Consider the following 24,952-nt stretch of genomic DNA (forward strand, 5'->3'; position numbering starts at 1 on the left):
GGGGGTTCGAAATGAAGACAATGGAGGATTTAAAACGGAAATTTGATTGATATTTAAGAGAAATTAACTTGCAGGGCTACAAGGATAGACCGGAGCAATGAGACTGACTGGCTTGCTCCAGAGCCAAGAGGGAATCGATGGACTGAATGGCCTCTTTCTCTGTCCTCATGACTTAAATCTAAAATATATTAACCATGAGAGTGAGAAAAAGCTGAATACTTGGGAATTAATCAGATAAGACTCAATGTTCACATTTTGCAAGTTGTTTGAAGACTGTGAGTGAGTGCAAGGCCAAATAGCAGAAAAGACCCTTTGTGTTATGGAAAACTGGGCTGACATCCCAGTTCCGTTTCTATGGTAACAGCTAGTCAGCCCATAGTGATAATTTCTGGTGAGAATGTGTTTTGCTCAGACCATCATGGAAAATTACAGCAAATTGTTTATCTCTTAACTTTGACAGATAGTTTTTGGTCGAATTAGAACATAAGAACATAAGAACATAAGAACTAGGAGCAGGAGTAGGCCATCTGGCCCCTCGAGCCTGCTCCGCCATTCAATGAGATCATGGCTGATCTTTTGTGGACTCAGCTCCACTTTCTGGCCCGAACACCATAACCCTTAATCCCTTTATTCTTCAAAAACCTATCTATCTTTACCTTAAAAACATGTAATGAAGGAGCCTCAACTGCTTCACTGGGCAAGGAATTCCATAGATTCACAACCCTTTGGGTGAAGAAGTTCCTCCTAAACTCAGTTCTAAATCTACTTCCCCTTATTTTGAGGCTATGCCCCCTAGTTCTGCTGTCACCCGCCAGTGGAAACAACCTGCCCGCATCTATCCTATCTATTCCCTTCATAATTTTAAATGTTTCTATAAGATCCCCCCTCATCCTTCTAAATTCCAACGAGTACAGTCCCAGTCTACTCAACCTCTCCTCATAATCCAACCCCTTCAGCTCTGGGATTAACCTAGTGAATCTCCTCTGCACACCCTCCAGCGCCAGTACGTCCTTTCTCAAGTAAGGAGACCAAAACTGAACACAATACTCCAGGTGTGGCCGCACTAACACCTTATACAATTGCAACATAACCTCCCTAGTCTTAAACTCCATCCCTCTAGCAATGAAGGACAAAATTCCATTTGCCTTCTTAATCACCTGTTGCACTTGTAAACCAACCTTCTGTGACTCATGCACTAGCACACCCAAGTCTCTCTGAACAGCGGCATGCTTTAATATTTTATCGTTTAAATAATAATCCCGTTTGCTGTTATTCCTACCAAAATGGATAACCTCACATTTGTCAACATTGTATTCCATCTGCCAGACCCGAGCCCATTCACTTAACCTATCCAAATCCCTCTGCAGACTTCCAGTATCCTCTGCACTTTTCGCTTTACCACTCATCTTAGTGTCATCTGCAAACTTGGACACATTGCCCTTGGTCCCCAACTCCAAATCATCAATGTAAATTGTGAACAATTGTGGGCCCAACACGGATCCCTGAGGGACACCACTAGCTACTGATTGCCAACCAGAGAAACACCCATTTATCCCAACTCTTTGCTTTCTATTAATTAACCAATCCTCTATCCATGCTACTACTTTACCCTTAATGCCATGCATCTTTATCTTATGCAGCAACCTTTTGTGTGGCACCTTGTCAAAGGCTTTCTGGAAATCCAGATATACCACATCCATCGGCTCCCCGTTATCTACTGCACTGGTAATGTCCTCAAAATTATGTGAGTTATAAATTAATTAGAACCAATCATAGCTGTAAAGAGGGCAAACCTTTAAAGATAGTAATCTCCTTAAAAAGATCAATTGTCAGGATGAGAACTCATTCCGGAATCATTCTTACCTAATCTCTGAAACCTATTCTTTTTCTTGCTTCTGCTAAATCGCCATTTTTCTTTTGTTTAAATCACTCAATCATTTAATAGTGTGTATTATGATTTGAAGAATTACTGAGTTATATTTTAGAACTCAGCCTCTGTATTTGCTAAAGACAATTGATCTGACTAGCTTGTTGCAGGGCTAGTTGGAACTTCTCAAATTTTGTATTGAAAATTAACTTTACCAGTAGACACTAAAGCTGACGAATAAAGTTTCAAATAACTTTACGAATATCACAGTCTGGAATCTCTGTTATTTGGGAACTGAGAAGGGGTAATGCACATCCAGGGTTCCAAATAGACATAGAGATTCATCGATTGGCATAGTCCCATCAGTCCCACAATCAAGGTCACTGCACAACATAAGAGCTCATGGTGTAGAGGGCATCATATCAGCAGGGATAGAGGATTGGTTAGCTCACACGAAGTAAAGAAGGGGCATAAATGGGTCATGTTTGGGTTAGTGAGATGTGACAAGTGGAGTGTCACAAGGATCAGTGCTGGGCCCTCAACTATTCACAATCTATATTAATGAGTTGGATGCGGTTAAATTTGCTGATGACAGAAAGGGGTTGGAAATTAATCCATCAAGTAGAAGTAAGGAGAATGCAAAGGGCAACACATAGATTAAGTGAGTGGGAACAAATTGACAGATGAAGCATAACTTGGGAAAATTTAAACGTGTCTACTTTGGTAGGAAGGATTAAATAGAAAATTATTTAAATGGAGAGATTACAGAACTCTGAGCTACAGAGGGATCTGGGTGTCCTGGTAAAGGAATCACAAGTTAGTTTGGCATGTTCTGACACCCCGGGCTTGTGCGCGGTCAATTCCAGCCCCACGTGCCCCGGAGTCACAGCACAAGTGAACTGACCAATAATTCTTATTAAAATATCCTGTGTCTTTGGCTCTTGGCTGCCCAATAATCAGTCACCATAGTTGCAAATGTAAACACAATTACTGTTTATAACATGAACAATAATATGCAGCACACACAACTGGTTAACTATAAGCCAATTCCTAATTCCCACTTTAACCTGCCCCCAGCTTCTATACACACACACATAGACAGACAAACACAGAGGGGTGGAAAGGGGTAAAATCATAAGTGAAAGAAATTATTTTTTACAGATGATGGTTTTGAGCACACTTTTCTTTACAGCAAGCTTGCAGATTAAAGTCTTTAGTTTAGTGCCTGTAGTGATCTTCTCTGTAGATTAATTTGTTCAGGTTCTCTGTAGCTTAGAAATGCAGTACTCACACTTTTCTGGAGAGGCACCTCACCTCTGCTCAAACCTTTCTCTCAGTTTGTGGTTTGTATTGGGGTCTCCATGGTTTCAGGAATACAGCACCCACAGGCTACCTGGGAAGAGAGATATCACTCACAGCTGCTTTCTGGAGACAGAGTTAGTCAGTTCTGCCTCTTGTGCTGCTAGAATCAAACTGAAAGTTTGGGACTCTGAAAAGCATCCCAGTGGGACAGGATCCAATCACCGCCCATTACCGAGGAGCACAGCCTTTTGGGCCAATTCACTGGCCACCAGCCAATCAATCAAACCGAGCCCCAACCCCAATTCTCACACTGGTGTCTAAAGATCTGCAGATCCAGTTCAAACCAGCACAGACGCCTGAATTCTTCTGCTTAAATTAACGATACAGACTGCGTGCCTTAAAGTGACATGTCCATTAATCATCCATGGACCAAAAATGTAACAGCAAAAATAAAAGAAAGGTGAAATAGGGAATGAAACGGAAAGGCCCTTACAGCTCGTATAGCGAGCGATTAGGAAGGTGAATGGAATATTGTTGGTTATTGCAAAGAGACTGGAACATAAAAGTTGGGGTGTTTTGCTGCAGTTGTACAGGATCTTGGTGAGATCATGGGTTGGATTCTCCACTGACTGGATTCTCCATTGCACCGACAGCGCACTCACACCTGGGAATTTCCAGACGTTGGCTGGCAACAATGGGAAACCTGATTGGCAGGCTGGTGGGATGGAGAATTCCACTGCTGGCGGAGACACACCGCAGCATGGAGAATCCTGCCGCTGGTGGGTGCACGCCGCAGGACGGAGAATCCCGTGTACCGGGGGGGCGCTGCAGGATGGAGAATCCTGCGTACCGGGGGGGCGCTGCAGGATGGAGAATCCCGCAGCTGGTGGGGGCGCACAGCAGGACGGAGAATCCTGCCGCTGGTGGGTGCACGCCGCAGGACGGAGAATCCCGCGTACCGGGGGGGCGCTGCAGGATGGAGAATCCCGCTGCTGGTGGGGGCGCACAGCAGGATGGAGAATCCCACGGCTGGTGGGGGCCGCTGCAGGACGGAGAATCCCGCGCCTGGCGGGGGCGCACAGCAGGATGGAGAATCCCGCGGCTGGCGGGGGTGTGCCGCAGGATGGAGAATCCCGCGGCTGGTGGGGGTGCACAGCAGGATGGAGAATCCCGCGGCTGGTGGGGGCCGCCGCAGGATGGAGAATCCCTCGGCTGGTGGGGGTGCACAGCAGGATGGAGAATCCCTCGGCTGGTGGGGGCCGCCGCAGGATGGAGAATCCCTCGGCTGGTGAGGGCGCACAGCAGGATGGAGAATCCTGCGGCTGGCGGGGGCGCACAGCAGGATGGAGAATCCCGCGGCTGGCGGGGGCGCACAGCAGGATGGAGAATCCCGCGGCTGGCGGGGGCGCAGAGCAGGATGGAGAATCCCGCGGCTGGCGTGGGTGTGCCGCAGGATGGAGAATCCCGCGGCTGGCGGGGGTGTGCCACAGGACGGGGAATCTCGCGGCTGGTGGGGGTGTGCCGCAGAATGGAGAATCCCGCGGCTGGCGGGGGTGTGCCGCAGGATGGAGAATCCCGCGGCTGGCGGGGTGTGCCGCAGGATGGCGAATCCCGCGGCTGGCGGGGTGTGCCGCAGGATGGAGAATCCCGCGGCTGGTGGGGGCCGCCGCAGGATGGAGAATCCCGAGGCTGGTGGGGGCCACCGCAGGATGGAGAATCCCGAGGCTGGCGGGGGCGCACAGCAGGATGGAGAATCCCGAGGCTGGCGGGGGCGCACAGCAGGATGGAGAATCCCGCGGCTGGTGGGTGCATGCTTGTTATTTTTCACATGTTACAAATCACAACTGCACACCCACACCGGGATCCCAAAATCATGTCACATATACTTAACTCTCAGATGCTCTGATGAAAAGATCAAAGTGAGCGTCTGTCTTTCTGATCTGCCCTGTTATGGTGCTGATATTCCATGTAGTGTCCTGGTTTCAAATGTGGATTTCTTTAAAACAAAGTTCATGGGCCAGGATGTAAGTATTTCCAAGAGAAAGTGATCAATTTATTCATTCCGTCGACACATTCCAGACTTTCACTAGAATGTAGGAGGATACCAGATTGATATATTCCATGTCAGACAGACGGTTCACCTTGGAACACAGGGAGTTGAGGGAGATTTGATAGAGGCGGGCAAGATTATGACAGATTTAGGTAAGGTGGATAAGAAAAGCTGTTCCCATTAGCAGATGGGACAAGGACGTAGGGGACACAGATTTCAGGATTTGGGTAAGAGATGACGGGAGGAGGCTATGTGAGGGAGAATATTTTGATGCAGCGAATGGAATGATCTGGAATTCGCTGCCTGTGAGGTGGGTGGAAATGAACATAATGGAGGATTTCAAACAGAAATTGGATGGACATTTGAGGGAACTAAATTGCAGAGCTACAGGGATAGAATGGGGCACTGGGACTGACTGGTTTGCTCCAGAGCCAACAGGGAATTGATGGGCTGAATGGCTTCCTTCTCTGACTTCATAACTCTGATCCAAACAGAACAATTTCAGCTGCTCCAGTCTCTCTAAATAATTGAAATCCCTCATCCCTGGTGCCATTCTCATAAATCTCCTCTGCACCCTCTCTGAGAACTTCATATCTTTCCCAAAGTGTGGGGCCCCAAAATAAAGTTCCATTCTGGAGGGATAGAATTGAAAAGCTGAGAGGTTATGTTCAACTTGTTTAGAACCAGGGTTAGACTACACTGGGAGCACTATCAACATCTGTGAATCTCCATTTAGAAAAAGGAAATAGAGGCACTGGAGAAGGTGCAACAAAGATTCACAAGGATAATACCAGAACTGAGAGCATTTCACCCTCAGGAAAGGCTGGGGCTGATTTCCAGAAAAGAGAAGACAGAAGGGTGACCTGATGGAAGTCTTTCAGATTATGAAGGGATTCAATAATCCAATAGGAATTTCATGAGAAACCTCTTTACCCAGCGAGTGGTGAGAATGTGGAACTCACTCCCATAGCGAGTGGTTGAGGTGAACAGCATGAATACATTGAAGTGGAAGCTAGATACAAACATGAGGGAGAAAGGAATAGAAGGAGATGCTTATGGGGGGAGATGAAGAGGGGTGGGTGGAGGCTCATGTGGAGCATAAATATTGACAGAGACCAATTGAGCTGACTGGCCTGGCCCTGTGCTGTAGACTCAATGGAACAGAGACAAATGTATTTATTTTAGATCTACCTGTCGTGGGGAGAAAAACACTATTTACTGTCCAGGATGAAATAAATGTCCTTTAGCGGCATTTGTGGATCATTTCAGTGGAAATGTGCTCTCCCAGGCTTAAAGAGCATCAGCCCACTGGAAGCAAAGTCGTGAGACCGGCCAGTCCAGCAGAAAGAAACCCTCTGACCCTCCCACTTCACCAAGTGTCAGAATAACATGGTTCAATCCTGGATGAGATTAACAGCAGCAATAACAGCAGAATCTAACCCGTCATCACTTGTGAACTCTCTGGTCTGTCTGCAGGGGGTTGACCTTCTAAACCGCTTGACACAATGAGAGCAGCTGAGTGGCCTGTCCCGTGTGAATGTACTGGTGGATGCGTTAAGATTTTATGGACATTACCACAATCAGAGCATTTAAAGGGTTTGTCATTGGCGTGACTGCGTGGTGTCTCAGCAAGCTGAATAACTGAGTGAATCCCTTCCCACACTCAGAACATGTGAAGCGTCTCTCCCCAGTGTGAAGCCGCTGGTGTGTTAGCAGGGCTGATGACGTTCGGAACTTCTTTGCACAGTGAGAGCAGCTGAACGGCCTCTCCTCAGTGTGGACGCACTGGTGGACCATCGGGCCAGCAGCACTTTTAAAGCCACTCCCACAATTAGAGCATTTAAAGGGTTTCTCGTTGGTGTGACTGCCCCGGTGTGTCAGCAGGTTCAATGACTTAGTGAATCCTTTTCCACACACAGAACAGGTGGAAAGTCTCTCCCCAGTGTGAACTGGCTGGTGTCTCAGCAGGTTGGATAACTGAGTGAATCCCTACCCACATTCAGCGCAGGTGAACGGCCTCATCCCTGTCTGACCTCTCTGGTGTTTCCAAAGGGCTGATGAATATCTTCCCACACTCAGAACAGGTAAATGGCCTCTCGCCAGTGTGACTGTGGTAATGAATCTCCAGCTCACATAGGGATCTGAATCCCCTCCCACAGTCCCCATTTTCAGTATGATGGTGGTGTCCTTGTGTCTCCACAGGTTTGACGATCAATTAAAACCTTGTCCACACACAGAACACATGTACAGTCTCTACCCTCTGTGAATGGTGTGATAATTTTTGAGACTAGTTAAAGCTCTTTCTAGTCAGTGCTCTGGAACACTCGCACTCGGATTTCTGTGTCTCATTGCTTTTCCAGTCACACAGATGTTCAAAATCTTTTCCCACAGAATAAAAATAATCTTTCCAGATTCACTGGACAATGATATTCAGGAGATGAAGGAAGGAAACTGTTTTATTTGAATTTCCCATCTGTAGATCCTCCCCTTGCAATATCCTGTAAAAGCAGTTTACAAAAGACATCGTTGTGAGTTCTGGATAGAAATAGGGGCGGCATTGTAGAACAGTGGTTAGCACTGTTGCTTCACAGCTCCAGGGTCCCAGGTACAATTCCCGGCTTGGGTCACTGTCTGTGCGGATTCTGCACGTTCTCCCCATGACTGTGTGGGTTTCCTCCGGGTGCTGCGGTTTCCTCACACAGTCTAAAGATGTGCAGGTTAGGTGGATTGGCCATGCTAAATTGCCCTTATTGTCCAATAAAAAAGGTTAGGTGGGGTTACGAGGATAGGGTGGAGGTGTGGGGTGCTGTTTCTGGGCTGGGACACAAGTGCGCGAGCGCTGTTGTCGAATTGTTTGGATCATGCATATTGGGCCTGTTTGTCCCAGACAAACCGAGGGACAGTGGCAAGGTGGGTGGGAGGCTTTGGAAACAGTTTGTGGATCCGCAAAAACAACTTAATAATTGGCGGCGCCCTGGTTCGCAGCTGCGGGGCTTCTCCCACGAGGCCCAGGTTAAAGATCGCCATCTTGTTGAGCAAATGGAAGACGGCGATCATTAAGTAGGGTGCTGTTTCCAAGGGCCAGTACGACTTGATGGGCAGAATGGCCTCCTTCTGCACTGTAAATTCTAAAAAAATTCAGAACACACAATTCCCGCTCGTTTCTTTGCAACATTTTTCCTCTCATTACCCAAAAGCTTAAAATCTCCATTCGACACGCTCTCCCTCCTCTCTGGGCTGAAATCTAAACCCATCTCACCATGTCCACCATTTCTTTCCTCCACTCCCAGTTTTCACCTTCCCTCTCCCTGGATTCTCAGACTGGAAATAAAATCAGTGAGTCTAATTGTGGAATTTGGGGCCTCCAGCGGGTGTTTCTGGTAGGGGCGGGTCTGGAGGACAGATATGGATACGTGGTCCTCCAACCAATCAGAGGGAATGAGGGGCAGGGCCTAAACTGGTTGTTTGTTCCCTTCCCCCATCAGGAGCAATCGGACGGCAGGGCGGGGTCTGGAGGACTACAACAGGCGGCTGGTCCTCCAGCCAATCAGAGTGAATGAGGGGCGTGGCGTATTGTCTGTGTTTCTTCCCGGTCGCCATCCTCCATTCGCTCAACCAAGATGGCGATCGTTAACCTGGACCTGTTACCGGGTGGGAGAAGCCCCGCAGCTGCGAACCAGGGCACAGCCAATTATGAAGTTGTTTTTGCGAATCCACAAACTGTTTCCAAAGCCTCCTACCCACCTCGCCACTGTTTCTCGGTTTGTGAGGGACGAACAGGCCCAATGTGCATGATCCAAACCGGCATCTCTACATCATGTTCCAAACAATTCGACAACAGCGCTTGCGCACTGGTGTCCCACCCCGGAAACAGTGATGCGCATGTCCAAGGGAGAGGGGAAGCTGCGCATGTGCAGGTATGAGCCCACCCCCTGATCTTTCTGCTCAGCTCTTGACCAATGGGAAAGTGGTCCTCCAGCCAATCAGAGCGCGGATGTTGTGTGAATGCGGATTTTGCGTCACAGAAACTGAAGCTTCTTCCTGTCTCCAACATCTGTGAGTAAAATATTTTCTTTTCTCCTCCTTTCCATTTGTTTTCTTATTCTGACCTTCAATTGCTGACTTGCAGCAACTGAATGGAATGGAAGTGAATCTAGGGAGGGTGTAGACTCTGGAAAGGTTGGCCCAGGTCTCTGTCTCGCAGTCTCTTAAAGACATTGACATCCTTTGCTCCCTCATCTTGACATTTATTTGTTGGGCTAAAAGGATGGTCTCTTTGCTAATATTCAATGAAAGGGCTGGTTTCCCCAGGAGATAGAATGAAATAGAACCATTGAATTCCTACAGTGCAGAAGGAGGCTATTTGGCCCATCGAGTCTGCACCGACTCAATGAAAGAGCACCCTACCTGGATCTACTCCCCCGCCCTATCCCCCTAAACCCAGAACCTTACCTAGGGGATAGTAAATTAATATTGGAGGGAGATATGTCCAGTGTTGTAATATGGTACAAATTAGATATTTATTAATTATTTCTAGTCTTGTAATATAGTACTGTAGCTGCGTTATCTATTTCCAGTTATAGAGTAATTGAAGCACAGAAGGAGTCCATTGCACACCTCGAGTTGATGCCAACTCTGTCAAGCAATTCTGTCAGTCTCGAATGGGTCCCATTCTCCAACGTTGTATCGCCCATCCAATTTAATTGGGAAATTATTGATCGTCTTTGCTTGGCTCCCCTCATAGACAGCAACTTCAAAGTTGTGATCAATGACAATCTCCTGTATCACAACCAGCTGAAACAATTCTATACATTAATCATTTTAGTCCAGTAATGTAGACATATATCTAGTTGGCAGCCTACACAAAGACTTTCGGGTCTCTGTGTCCAGGACAGGAAGCAGTGAGCAAGGATCTGTCAATCAGCCTGAATCAGTACCTTCAGGAGAATTGGGAGGGTGAATATCAGGTACAGCATAGTGGGAATGGAGGGAGAGTGTGTGGGAAGGTGATTTATGAGAGAGAAAAGAATCTTCAGCAGAAACTAGAATTGTCTATTCTAAATTTCTATCCTGTACTGACAGTGATGAATATTGTAAACTCCTTTTACAGGATATTAGAAGAGGATTTCCAAACACAAATATCACCTCACGATCTGACAGTGTTACTCAATTCATCGGGAACGGAATATAATTGGCCTTTGAACCTAGAAAGAAGAATATTTATCGGTTCTGTCTGTCCCAAAAGATTTGTGTCTTTGGAAACCCACAGGAACCCAAGTGAGAGTGTTCCAGAGCACTGACTGTGGAAAGAGCTTTAACCAGTTACCATAGCCTGAAAAAACACCGCACCATTCATAGTTGAAAGAGACCACACCCATGTTTTGTTTGAGACTTCAACTGATTGTCTAACCTGGAGAGAAATCAGGGCACCCGAACATGGAGAAACAGTGGAAATGTGGGGATTGTGGGAAGGGATTCAGATCCCCATCAGTGCTGGAAATTCATCGACACAGTCACACTGGTGAGAGGCCGTTCGTCTGCTCCAGATGTGGAAAGGGATTTAAATCCCTATCTAACCTGGAAACGCATCAACGTGTTCATACCGGGGAGAGGCCATTCACCTGCTCCACATGTGGGAAGGGATTCAATACATCGTCCAATCTGCAGACACATCAGCGAGTTCACACTGGGGAGAGGCCATTCATCTGCTCTCAGTGTGGGCAAGGATTCAGTGTTTCATTCACCCTGCGGAAACACCAGCGAGTTCACACGGGGGAGAGGCCATTCACCTGTTCAGAGTGTGGGAAGGGATTCACTCAGTCATCCAGCCTGCTGAGACACCAACGACTTCACACTGGAGAGAGACCGTTCGTCTGTTCTCAGTGTGGGAAGGGATTCGCTGATTCATCTAACCTGCTTACACACCAGCGATTTCACACTGGGGAAAGGCCATTCACCTGCTCTGACTGTGGGAAGAGTTTCACTCGGGTATCCGACCTGCGCGTACACCAGCGAAACCACACCGGGGAGAAGCCTTTTAGCTGCTCTGAATGTGGGAAGCAATTCCTTGATTCATCCCACTTGCTGAGACACCAGCGAGTTCACACTGGGGAGAGACCATTCACCTGCTCTGTGTGTGGGAATGCATTCACTCAGTTATCCCACCTGCTGTCACACCAGCGAGTTCACAAGTGATTACAGGGGTTGGATTCTGCTGTTCCTGCTGCTGTTAATCACATCCAGGACTGCGACTTGTTCATTCTGATAGTTGGCGACAGGTCGAAAATGTTGGCTGCATGATTTAGTTAATATCCCCTTGAGAGAGCAGATGGGTCCTCTGCTTGACAACGCACTCATAAGAAGGGACCTCTGACAGTGCAGCACTCCCTCAGTGCGGGACCTCTGACAGTGCAGCACTCCCTCAGTGCGGCACCTCTGACAGTGCAGCGCTCCCTCAGTGCGGGACCTCTGACAGTGCAGCGCTCCCTCAGTGCGGGACCTCTGACAGTGCAGCACTCCCTCAGTGCGGGACCTCTGACAGTGCAGCACTCCCTCAGTGCGGGACCTCTGACAGTGCAGCACGCACTCTGTGCGGGACCTCTGACAGTGCAGCACGCACTCTGTGCGGGACCGCTGACAGTGCAGCACTCCCTCAGTGTGGGACCTCTGACAGTGCAGCACTCCCTCAGTGCGGCACCTCTGACAGTGCAGCACTCCCTCAGTGCGGGACCTCTGACAGTGCAGCACTCCCTCAGTGCGGGACCTCTGACAGTGCAGCACGCACTCTGTGCGGGACCTCTGACAGTGCAGCGCTCCCTCAGTGCGGGACCTCTGACAGTGCAGCACTCCCTCAGTGCGGCACCTCTGACAGTGCAGCACTCCCTCAGTGCGGGACCTCTGACAGTGCAGCACTCCCTCAGTGCGGGACCTCTGACAGTGCAGCACTCCCTCAGTGCGGCACCTCTGACAGTGCAGCACTCCCTCACTGCGGGACCTCTGACAGTGCAGCACTCCCTCAGTGCGGCACCTCTGACAGTGCAGCACTCCCTCAGTGCGGGACCTCTGACAGTGCAGCACTCCCTCAGTGCGGGACCGCTGACAGTGCAGCACTCCCTCACTGCGGGACCTCTGACAGTGCAGCACGCACTCTGTGCGGGACCTCTGACAGTGCAGCACTCCCTCAGTGCGGGACCGCTGACAGTGCAGCACTCCCTCACTGCGGGACCGCTGACAGTGCAGCACTCCCTCAGTGCGGGACCCCCAGCCTAAATCTAATAATAAAAACCCCAGTATAAATAAGATGTATGTGACTGACAAATGTGATGTGTTCTAAGATTGCTATATTATACAACTGTTTTTAATTTTGATTAAAATGGAGGGGTTAAGGGGAAGTCACGTGACCTTCTCTGAAATTTGTTGCTATCAAACCTGGGGTGGCTTGATTTGTTCATGATTAAAGGGAGCCTTAGTTTATTTGACTGGGAAGACAATGTAGACAAGCGGAAAGGCTACTGTGCTGAAATTGGTTCGACTTTTGGTTTCCAATGTCCCAGGAAATTGTTGAGAATATTAGAATTTGAAAATGGTGGGTGGCACAGTGGTTAGCATTGCTGCCTCACAGCGCCGAGGTCCCAGGTTCGATCCCGGCTCTGGGTCACTGTCCGTGTGGAGTTTGCACATTCTCCCCGTGTTTGCGTGGGTTTTGCCCCCACAATCCAAAGATGTGCAGAGTCGGTGGATTTGCCATGCTAAATTGCCCCTTAATTGGAAAAAATTAATTGGGGCTCCAAGTTTATTAAAAAAATAAATTTGAAAATGGCTTTAAATGTATATTTCATTTCAAGATAGAATAAAGGTTGGAGTCTGAATGATATCTAATCAGCATGTCTATCTGAATGTAAGGCCCACCTATAAGAACCTAAGAACTCTGAGCAGGAGTAGGCCATCTGGCCCCACGAGCCAATAAGCCATTCAGTAAGACCATGGCTGATCTTTTTGTGGACTCAGCTCCACCTACCCACCCGCTCACCGTAACCTTTTATTTCTTTACTGTTCAAAATTCTATCTACCTTTGCCTTAAAAAACATTTAACAAGGTAGCCTCAACTGCTTCACTGGGCAGGGAATCCCACAGCTTCCCAACTCTTTGGGTGAAGAAGTTCCTCCACAACTCAGTCCTAAATCTGCTCCCCCTTATTTTGAGGCTATTCCCCCTAGTTCTAGTTTCACCTGTGGAAACAACCTCCCTGCTTCTATCCTATCTATTCCCTTTATAATTTTATATGTTTCCATAAGATTCCCCCTCATTCTTCTAAATTCCGGAGTATAGTCCCAGTCCAATTAGCCTCTCCTCATAAACTAATCCTCTCAACTCCGGAATCAAGCTGGTGAATTTCCTCTGCACATCCTCCTTCAAGAAGACCACCATCATACCGGTACCAAAGAAGAACCAGGCAACGTGCCTCAATGACTACTGTCTGGTGGTCCTGACTTCAGTTGTAATGAAGTCCTTCGAGAGGCTGATCATGAAGCACATCACCTCCAAACTCCCGGAACGCCTTGATCCACTTCAATTTGCATACCGCTGCAACCGGTCCACATCAGATGCCATTTCCCTGACCCTACACTCATCGCTAGAGCATCTCGAAAACAAGGACTCCTATATCAGACTCCTATTTATTGACTACAGCTCTGCCTTCAACACCATAATCCCAACCAAGCTCATATCAAAGCTCTAGGACTTGGCTCTCCACTCTGCAACTGGACCCTAGATTTTCTGACCAACAGACCACAATCAGTAAGAATGAACACCAACACCTCCTCCTCAATACCAGGGCCCTGCAAGACTGCGTACTTAGCCCCCTACTCTACTCTCTCTACACATGGCATGGCAAAACTTGGTTCCAACTCCTTCTACATGACGATATGACCATAGTGGGCCGGATCTCGAATAACGACGAGTCAGAATGCAGAGGGAAATAGAGAACCTAGTGAAGTGGTGTAACGACAACAATCTCTCCCTCAATGCCGGCAAAACTAAAGAACATAGAACAGTACAGCACAGAACAGGCCCTTCATGTTGTGCCGCGCAATGATCACCCTACTCAAACCCACGTATCCATCCTATACCCGTAACCCAACAACCCCCCCCCCTTAACCTTACTTTTTAGCCATGATGTGGAGATGCCGGCGTTGGACTGGGGTGAGCACAGTAAGAAGTCTTACAACACCAGGTGAAAGTCCAACAGGTTTGTTTCAAACACGAGCTTTCGGAGCACGGCTCCTTCTTCAGGTCCTGAAGAAGGAGCCGTGCTCCGAAAGCTCGTGTTTGAAACAAACCTGTTGGACTTTCACCTGGTGTTGTAAGACTTCTTACTTTTTAGGACACTACGAGCAATTTAGCATGGCCAATCCACCTAACATGCACAACTTTGGACTGTGGGAGGAAACCGGAGCACGCGGAGGAAACCCACGTACACACGGGGAGGACGTGCAGACTCCGCACAGACAGTGACCCAGCCAGGAATTGAACCTGGGACCCTGGAGCTGTGAAGCATTTATGCTAACCACCATGCTACGGTGATGCCCCATTGCTGGTCATTGACTTCAGGAAGCAAAGTACTGTACACACCCCTGTCAGCATCAACTGGGCCGAGGTGGAGATGATTAGCAGTTTCAAATTCCATGGGGTGCACATCTTCAAAAATCTGTGCTGGTCCACTCACATCGACACAATCACCAAGAAAGCATAACAGCGCCTATATTTCCTCAGGAAACTAAGGAAATTCGGCATGTCCACATTAACCCTTACCAACCTTTACAGATGCACCATAAAAAGCATCCTATTGGGCTGCATCACAGCCTGGTATGGCAACTGCTCGGCCCAGGACCGCAAGGAACTTCAGAGAGTCATGAATACCGCCCAGTCCATCACACAAACCTGCCTCCCATCCATGGACTCCATCTACACCTCCCGCTGTCTGGGGAAAGCAGGAAGCATAATCAAGGATCCCTCCCACCCGGCTTACTCACTTTTACAACTTCTTCCATCGGGCAGGAGATACAGAAGTCTGAGAACATGCACGAACAGACTCAAGAACAGCTTCTTCCCCACCATCACCAGACTCCGAAATGACCCTCTTACTGACTGACATTAACACTACACCCTGTATGCTTCATCCGATGCCAGTGCTTATTTATGTAGTTACATTGTATATCTGTGTTGCCCTATTATGTATTTTCTTTTATTCCCATTTCTTCCCATGTACTTAATGATCTGCTGAGCTGCTCGCAGAAAAATACTTTTCACTGTACCTCGGTACACGTGACAATAACCAAATCCAATCCAATCCAGTGCCAGCCCATCCTTCTCAAATAAGGAGACCAAAACTGTACACAGTACTCCAGGTGTGGCCTCACCAGCATCCTCTTCAGCTGCAAAATAACCTCCTGCTTTTAAACTCCTTCCTTCTGTGAAGGACAAAATTCCATTTGCCTTCTTAATTACTTGCTGCACCTAGAAACCAACTTTTGCGATTCATGCATGAGGACACCCAGGTCCCCCTGCCCAGCAGCATGCTGCAATATTTTACCATTTAAATCATAGTCCATTTTGCTGTTATTCCTATCAAACTGCATGACCTCACATTTATCAACATTGTACTCCATCTGCCCACTCATTTAAACCATCTCGCTCCCTCTGTAGACTTTCAATGTCCTCTGCACACTTCACTCTATCAAGTGTCATCTGAAAACTTTAACATATTACACTTGGTCCCCAAATCCAGATCATCTTTGTAAATTGTGAACAACTGCAGACCCAACACTGATCCCTGAGCTACACCACTACCCACTGATCGCCAACCAGAAAAACACCTATTTATCCCCACTCTCTGCATTCTGTTAATTGACCAATCCTCTATCCATGCTAATACATTACCCACAATGCAACACTCCTTTATTTTATGCAGCAGCCTTTTTTGCGGCATCTTAGGCTATTGAGTTGGATGATAAGCCTTGATCGTGAAAAATAGCGGAGCCAAAAGGCCTCCTCCTACTCCTATCTCCAAATATCCATGTACCTTGTTGAATGCCTTCTGGAAATCCAGATACCTCACATCCACTGGTTCCCCATTGTCCACCGCACTCGTAATGCTCTCAAAGAATTCCACTAAATTAGTCAAGCATGACCTGCCTTTCATGAACCCATGCTGCATCTGCCCAATGGGACAATTTCTATCCAGATGCCTCGCTATTCCTTCATTAATGACAGATTCCAGCATTTTCCCCTCTACAGCAGTTAAACTAACTGGCCTAGAGTTACCCGCCTTTTATTTACCTCCCTTTTTAAACAGTGGCATCACATTTGCTGTTTTCCAATCTGCCGAAACTGCCCAAGAGACCAGCAGATTTTGGTAAATTACCACAAGCCCATTTGCTATTTCCCCCACCACCTTTTTTAGTACCTGGGATGCATTCCATCAGGGCCAGGAAACTTTTCTACCTTTAGTCCCATTAGCTTGCCCAACACTACTTCTTTTGTGATAATGATCGTTTCTAGGTCCTCACCTGCCATTGCCTCCTTGCCATCAATTATTGTCATGTTATTTGTGTTTTCCATTGTACCTGTTCAATGCCTCAGCCATTTCCTCATTGCCCATTATTAAATCCCCCTTCTCATCCTCCAAGAGACCAATGTTTACCTTAGCTACTCTTTTTTTGTTTTATATATCTGTAGAAACTTTGCTATCTGTTTTTATATTCAGGGCTAGTTTATTCTCCTAATCTATCTTACTTTTCTTTATAGCTTTTTTTGTGGATTTCTGTTGAACTTTAAAGATTTCCCAATCCTCTAGTTTCCCACTAACCTTTATCACTTTGTATGCCTTTTCTTTCAATTTGATACCCTCCTTTATTTCCTTAAATATCGATGGCTGATTTTCCTTTTTCCTCCAGTCCTTCCTTTTCACTGGTATATATTTTTTCTGAGTGCTCTGACAAATATCTTTGAAAGTTTTCCATGGTCCCTCAATTGTCCCACCACAAAGTCTACCCTAGCCAACGCCTCCCTCATACAATTGTAGGCTCCTTTGTTTAAGCATAAAAATCTGGTTTTGACTTTACCTTCTCACACTCCATCTGTATTTTAAATTCAACCATGCTATGATCGCTCCTTCCGAGAGGATCCCTAACTATGAGGTCATTAATTATTCCTGTCTCATTACACAGGACCAAATCTACGATGGCTTGCTCCCTCTTAGGTTCCATTAAATACTGTTTGAGAAAACTATTGTGGATACATTCTATGAACTCCTCCTCAAGGCTGCCATGACCAACTGGTTTGACCAATCGAAATGTCGATTAAAATCTGCCGTGAAAATTGCCATCCCATTTTTACATGCATTATTTATTTGTTTATTACCCGCCCCACTGTGATGTTGTGATTTGGTGGCCTATAGACTATGCCCAACAGTGACCTTTTCTCCTTACTCCTTACTATGAGCGGCATGGTGGCACAGCGGTTAGCACAATTGCTTCATAGCGCTAGGATAGCACGGAAGCACAAGTGGATAGCACTGTGGCTTCACAGCGCCAGGGTCCCAGGTTCAATTCCCCGCTGGGTCACTGTCTGTGTGGAGTCTGTACGTTTGCCCCATGTCTGCGTGGGCTTCCTCCGGGTACTCTGGTTTCCTCCCACAGTCCAAATACGTGCAGGTTAGGTGGATTGGTCATGATAAATTATCCTTAGTGACCAAAAAGGTTAGGAGGGGTTATTGGGTTACGGGGATAGGGTGGAAGTGAATGCTTAAGTGGGTCGGTGCAGACTCGATGGGCCAAATGGCCTCCTTCTGCACTGTATGTTCTATGTCCCAGGTTCAATTTCCGCTTGGGTCACTGTCTGTGTGGAGTCTGCACGTTCTCCCTGTGTCTGCGTGCGTTTCCTCCGGGTGCTCCGGTTTCCTCCCACAAGTCTCAAAAGACATGCTGTTAGGTGAATTGGACTTTCTGAATTCTCCCTCTGTGTACCTGAACAGGCGCCGGTGTGTGGCGATGAGGGAATTTTCACAATAACTTTGTTGCGGTGTTAATGTAAGCCTACTTGTGACAATAATAAAGATTATTATTGTTTCTAGTTTCTATCCAAATGGATTCAACCTTTTTCTCGATATCATCTCTCACTACCCCCCTGATGCCATCTTTACATATCAGAGCTACACCACCTCCCTTACCTTCCTGTCTGCCCTTCCGAATAGTCTGATAGCCCTGGATATTTAACTCCCAGTCGTGAGCATCTTGCAACCGTGTCTCTGTAATGGCCACTAAATCAGATTAATTTGCGATGATTTGTGCCGTCAACTCATTTATCTTGTTTTGAATGCTGTGAGCATTCAGGTAAAGTGCCTTTATGCTATTTAAAATCTCTTATTTTTGAATCCTATACCTCCATTAATAACATCTGAGTTCTTCCCTTTATCTTTTGTCATAACTTTCGATGCATTTGAACCCACCTTCACCATGTGCTAAACTGCTGCTTTGCTTTCCATTAACCATTTGGTTCCCGTTCTCCCCCCCCCCCCCCCCCCCCCCCCACACACACAGTTTAAAGTCCTGTGATCTCCCTATTTATCCTTTCCACAAGGACACTGGTCCTAGATCGGTTCAGGCAGAGACTGTCCCAACTGTACAGATCCCTCCTGTTCCAATACTGATGCCAGTGCCCCATGAAATGAAACCCCTCTTTCCCTCACCCCCTTAGCCACGTGTTTACTTCCCTAATTTTATAGGCCCTATGCCAATTCGTGCATGGCTCGGGTAGTGATGCAGTGTTTATGACCCTTGAGGACCTATTTTTAAATTTAGTTCTGAGTGCCTGATAATCCCCCAACAGATCCTCTCTCCTAGTCTTGCCTATGTCGTTTGTCCCAATGTGGACCACAACAACTGGATTCTTCCCCTCCCACTTCAATGTCCTTTCAAGCTGGTTAGAGATGTCCCTCACCCTGGCACCGGGCAGGCTACATACCCTGTGGGTATGTACTTTGTGTGCTTTAGTAACTAGATGAATGGCATGATGGTACAGTGGTTACCACTGCTGCCTCACGGCACTGAAGACCCGGGTTCGATCCCGACCCCAGGTCACTGTCTGTGTGGAGTTTGCACATTCTCCCCGTGTCTGTGTGGGTTTCATCCCCACAACCCAAAGATGTGAATGTTGGGTGGATTGGCCACGCTAAATTGCCCCTTAATTGGACAAAATTAATCGGGTACACTAAAAATTTTTTAAAAACTAACCAGTGAACCCTTGATTACTGCTTAATACACAGGGGTGAGTGTGTCTGAGAAGTATCCAATTGAAAAAACATTTCCATAATTTTCATTGCTACAGCGGAGATACATTGTTTTGACAGTGACAGCTAGGTAGTGGAATTAATTGGATCGATCTTCCATAGACCTGGCACAGACATGATGGGCCAAGTAACTTCCATCTATGCTGCCTCATTCTACAATACAGTGAATTATTTTTATTCTGTCACAGGGTGTGGGAATCTCTGGCCAGGCCAGTATTTTTATTGTCAATCCCTAATTGCCCTTGAGAAGATGATGTCAAGCTACCTTCTTGAATCACTGCAGTCTCTGTGGTGAAGGTACAAGCACAGATTGTTATGGAGGGAGTTCCAGGATTTTGACCCAGCGACAGGGAAGGAACTTGGTGTGTGGCTTGGAGTGAAATTGCAAGTCCAATGTGTTTCCTGCCCTTGTCCTTCTACCTGAGGAAGGAGCAGTCCTCTGAAAACTAGTGATTTGAAACAAACCTGTATAACCTGGTGTTGTAAGACTTCTTACTGTGCTCACGCCAGTCCAACACTGGCATCTCCACATCTTGTCCTTCTGGTAGTGGAAGTGGTGACTTTGGGAGGTGCTTTGAAAAAATATTCAGTAGCAAGGAATAAGGAGAGGAACCAGTGATTCTGATATTGAATGCAGCGAAACTCATCACTTTATGGTGGAGGGGAGCCGGCGGAAACCTTTAAATGCTCAATTTACTCTCTTAGGAGAGCAGCCACTTTAATCACATTGGTAAACAGAAGATAGTAGATCATCCATTCACACGAATTTGTGCTCATCTTATTGAATTATTTCAATTAGATAACAGAAATTATTTTCTACTCCTGATTGGGAGTTATTACCCAGCATCCACAGCGTTTGTGAATGTGCCCTATTCAGTCCACAGGAGCCCTGTGCGCAGGTGCCGTGCGAGGCTTTATGACATGCGCAGTGTCACTTTGCTCGGGACCCTGCGGATGCAGTCGGTGGATTTTTCGGCAGGTGAGAGTTGGTGAGACGGAGGGAGGAATGGAGCCGGAGTCCGGATGGGGAGGAAGCGGAGGCTTTATGAAACAGTCGCTCAGGCTGTAGGGCCCGGAAGGAGGCTGCAGATGCCGTACTTTCTGCTCCAGGGCTTTGTCCCCGGGAACAGGCCCGAGTTAGCGGCCGCCATCTTGTTTCAGTGGGCAGCGATGCGCAAGCGCGGACTCTGTGGGCGGGGCTTCACGGTGCCAGTGACCCGGATGATGGCCACCCTGGAGAACTTCCCACTGCCCAGTTTGACCTTTCACTGCCTTTATTGGTTGGCCTTTGGCTTCCCTGATTGGTTGGCCAGAAGGTTCAAATTAAAGCAAAATACTGCAGATGCTGGTGATAGGACATAGAACATACAGTGCAGAAGGAGGACATTCGGCCCATCGAGTCTGCACCAACCCACTTAAGCCCTCACCTCCACCCTATCTCCATGACCCAATAACTCCTAACCTTTATTGGTCACTAAGGTCAATTTTTCATCACTAATCCGTCTAACCTGAACGTCTTTGGACCGTGGGAGGAAACCGGAGCACCCGGAGGAAACCCACGCAGACACGGGGAGAATGTGCAGACTCTGCACAGACAGTGACCCAGCGGGGAAATCGACCTGAGACCCTGGTGCTGTGAAGCCACAGGGCTATCCAATTGTGCTACCGTGCTGCCCTAATGTGAAATAAAAACATAAAATGCTGGATAAACTCAGCGGGGCTGGAATCATCTGTGAAGAGAAACAGTTAATGTTTTGGATCTAAATAATAGCCACAGGGAATGGGGAACAAAGATTGGTGAAAGTAGATTGTGAGAGTGCAGGGGCAGTTGGAGGGAGTGGGGGAGGACGTCTGAAGAGAGGAAGCTCTGAGTGAGAAGGGGAGGGAGTTTGAAGGGCTTCTGAGTGAGTGGGGGAGGAAGTTTGATGAGAGAGACTCCTGACTGTGCAAGGGTAGTTAGGGTTAGGGAGGTAAGCTTCAGGTGAGGGGAGCGGGACAGAGGTTTTGTGTTTATATGTTGGGGACCAGCATGGAGTGTCTGGGAACAGCATGAGGTCCGATGGAGCTGAGTGCACACTGTTGGTGGTAGAATAGGCAGAGTGTAAGTCAAATATTTATATCTGGAATGTTGCAAGAATATATTTTTGTTTTTGGACAACTCTTTGGCCTCCTCCACCATGTAAATGGTGTCCACTAGGCACCCCTAAAACCCACGTGGCTCCAGTTTCCATAATCCTTCCACAGTCCAGTCTCAAGAGATTTTTCCCATTTCCCCTGTCAATGGTTTTGTCATTAAGACCTCCCACCATCTACCCCTCCTCGCAAAGCAATGGCAGGCATTCAAGCAGTAAAGAAAGCAATGATATGTTGGTCTTCATAGCGAGAGGATTCGAGTGCAGGAATAGAGATGTTTTACTGCAATTGTACAGGGCTTTGGTGAGGCCACACTTGGAGTATTGTGTGCAGTTTTGGTGTCCTTATCTGAGAAAGAATGTTCTTGTTATGGAGGAAGTGCAGCGAAGGTTTACCAGGCTGATTCCTGGGATGGCGGGATTGTCATATGAGGAGAGACTAAATCGGTTAGGATTATATTAATTGGAGTTTAGAAGAGTGAGAGGGATTCTCATAGAAACTAACAGGATTAGACAGGATAGATTCAGAATGTTCCCGATGGTGGGGGAGACCGAACCAGGGGTTATAGTTTGAGGATAAGGAGTAAACCTTTTAGGACGGAGATGAAGAGAAAGTTCTTCACCCAGAGAGTGGTGAATCTGTGGAATTCGCTACCACAGAAAATAATTGAGGCCAAAACATTATTCAATTTTGAGAAGGAATTGGACAAGCCTCTTGGGGCTTAAGGGATCAGGGATATGAGGAGGAAGGTGGGATCAGGGTATTGAACTTGATGATCAGCCATGATCATAATGAAGGGTGGAGCAGGCTGGAAGGGCCGAATGCCCTCTTCCTGCTTCTATGTTCCTCCATTGGAGTTGGTCACTCCTGGTGCTGGGTAAACAGGTATTAGTGTGAATACGCACACAAGCAGCAGAGTTTGCTATGACCTTATGTGGAGTTGAATCTGAGAGGCCGGCAAGGGGAACATTAGAGTAGTTGAGGTTTGAGGTGACAAAGGAATTAATGAATTTCAGCAGCTGATGGGATGAGGCAGCAGCAAATCTGGACAATGTTACTGAGGTGGAAATAGACAATCTTAGTGCTGTGTGGTCAGAAACTCAGTTTGGGATTAAATTTGACAACCAGATTATAAACAGACTGGTTCAGCCTCAGAGTTGCAATAGAGAGAATAGCTGGGGAGTGGGGTTTGTAGCAGAAACTGAAGACGATCGCATTTCTCTTCCCAATATTTAAACGGAGGACATTTCTGCTTATCCATCACTGAGTCAGACAATTCGGGATGTTTTCTGACTTGGAGGGACACTTGGAGATGATTGCGTTCACATAACCTCCAGGTGAAGGGTTTTGGATGTAACATGAAAGCTCTTGTTGAGTTTAAGATATATAAAATCTGCTCCCTCAAGTCTTCCCCCTCCCACCTCCCTCCTCCCTCTCCCCCAGAGTCTTGTGCCGGCCCAGACCAGGTGGCAGCTTCCCTTCCCTGAGGACATTAGTGAACCAGTTCTGGTTTTGCAATAATCCAGCAGTTTCCGTGGTCACTTTTCCGAGTGCCGGCCCCACAAATGACCAGATTCATTCAGCTCAATTTCACAACCGGCCTTTCTGGTTTTGTGGGTTCTCTCTCACTCCCTTTTTTTCTGTTTTAAATCAATTTCACAGGGTGTTCGAAGGGGAGGATTTGCAATTCGGAAACTTGAACCTCACATCAGGATCTGACGGAGTCGCCCAATTCATCATTAGGTCAGTATCATCGGATTTTGAACATGGAAGGAAAAAGCACCGTTAACAATGGGGAGAAACCGTACACGTGCTCTGAGTGTGGACAAGGCTACAGACGATTTTCTGGCCTGTTGCAACACAAGCACATTCACACTGGAGAGAGACCATATAAATGTGGAGACTGTGGGAAGATATTCAGATACCCATCTGAACTGCAAGCTCATCGGCGCAATCATGCTGGGGAGAGGCAGTTCAACTGTCCCGTGTGTGGGAAGGGATTCACTCAGTCATCCACTCTGGTGACACATCAGCGAATTCACACTGGGGAGAGGCCATTTATCTGCTCTGAGTGTGGAAAGCGATTCACTCATTCATACAACCTGCTGAACCACAAGAGAGTTCACAGCGGGGAGAGGCCGTTCCTCTGCTCTGACTGTGGGATGGGATTCACTCATTCATCCAACCTGCTGACACACCAGCGAGTTCACACTGGGGAGAAGCCGTTCACCTGCTCCGAGTGTGCAAAAAGATTCACTCGTTCATCCAACCTGCGGAAACACCAGCGCAGTCACACTGTGGAGAAGCCTTTCACGTGCTCCGAGTGTGGGGAAGGATTCACTCATTTATCTAAACTGCGGAAACACCAGCACAGTCACACTGAAAACCTGTTTAAACGCTCACCTCCAGGGAGTGCTGTAGAGGTTCGGGAGAACTGATATCCCATCAACGTGTTCACACCGTCAAGCGACCGTTCAGGTGCTCTCATACGGGACTGGGCTCAGGCGATCATCTCAACTCACTATACACCAGTTGCTGATGCTGGAGAGAGGCTGTTCACCTGCTCAGTGTGTGGGAAGGGATTGATTGTTTGTCCAGCCTGTTAATCCATCAGTGAGTTCACATGTAATTCCTGTGATTGGATTTTGCAGTGGATAACATCCAGGATGCAATTGTGTTCATTGGGTCTGTTTCTGCTGGGGCTAATATACTCCTGCTCAATTAGAGGTTAATATTCTGGATAAAGGATAAATAAATCAGCTTTATGTTAAACATAGTGTGACATGTCTTTTCAATGTCTCCAACATAAGTTTGAAGTGCTGTCCCTCTCCTGTCTCCTCCATCTTCACCTCCAGGTGTGAGGAGGTCGTGGAGCTTCTTTGTCACTGAGACAATCGATCAGCTGCCTCCCTCCCTTCCACTAACCCACCGGCTCAAACTGTCCCGAAACCTCATCCTTCCCTGAGCCTTGACCTCCCATCTTTTAATTTTTCTCCTCGCTCTCCTCTTGCCCTCTGAGCTCACCTTGTCCACGAGACCCACCTCCTGTTCCCTTGACCCTATCCTCACTAAGTTACTGAGCAGACACGTTCCCCATTTGAGCTGATTGTTTTCACTGTTCCCTCACTTCCTGTCTCAATCTGCAAACTGCAAACATCACCCTCTCCATAAAGAACCAGCCCTTGATCCCACCCTCTGTGCAAACTACCTCCCCATCTTCAACCTCCCTTTCCTCTCCAAAATCATTAAATAT

The 24,952-nt window shown here is 47.4% G+C and overlaps 1 protein-coding gene across 1 annotated transcript; it reads left to right on the top strand.

Moving 5' to 3' along the window:
* Nucleotides 1-8,799: 8,799 nt before the first annotated feature.
* Nucleotides 8,800-24,475, top strand: LOC119951862 (zinc finger protein 229-like). Its single transcript, XM_038775238.1, has 3 exons — nt 8,800-9,275; nt 10,330-11,410; nt 23,480-24,475. The coding sequence occupies exons 2-3, from the start codon at nt 10,656-10,658 to the stop codon at nt 24,135-24,137; spliced, it is 1,413 nt and encodes a 470-aa protein (XP_038631166.1). The 5' UTR covers nt 8,800-9,275; nt 10,330-10,655; the 3' UTR covers nt 24,138-24,475.
* Nucleotides 24,476-24,952: the final 477 nt, after the last annotated feature.

Source organism: Scyliorhinus canicula, chromosome 17, assembly GCF_902713615.1.
Source record: "Scyliorhinus canicula chromosome 17, sScyCan1.1, whole genome shotgun sequence".
Classification (NCBI taxonomy): Eukaryota; Metazoa; Chordata; class Chondrichthyes; order Carcharhiniformes; family Scyliorhinidae; genus Scyliorhinus; species Scyliorhinus canicula.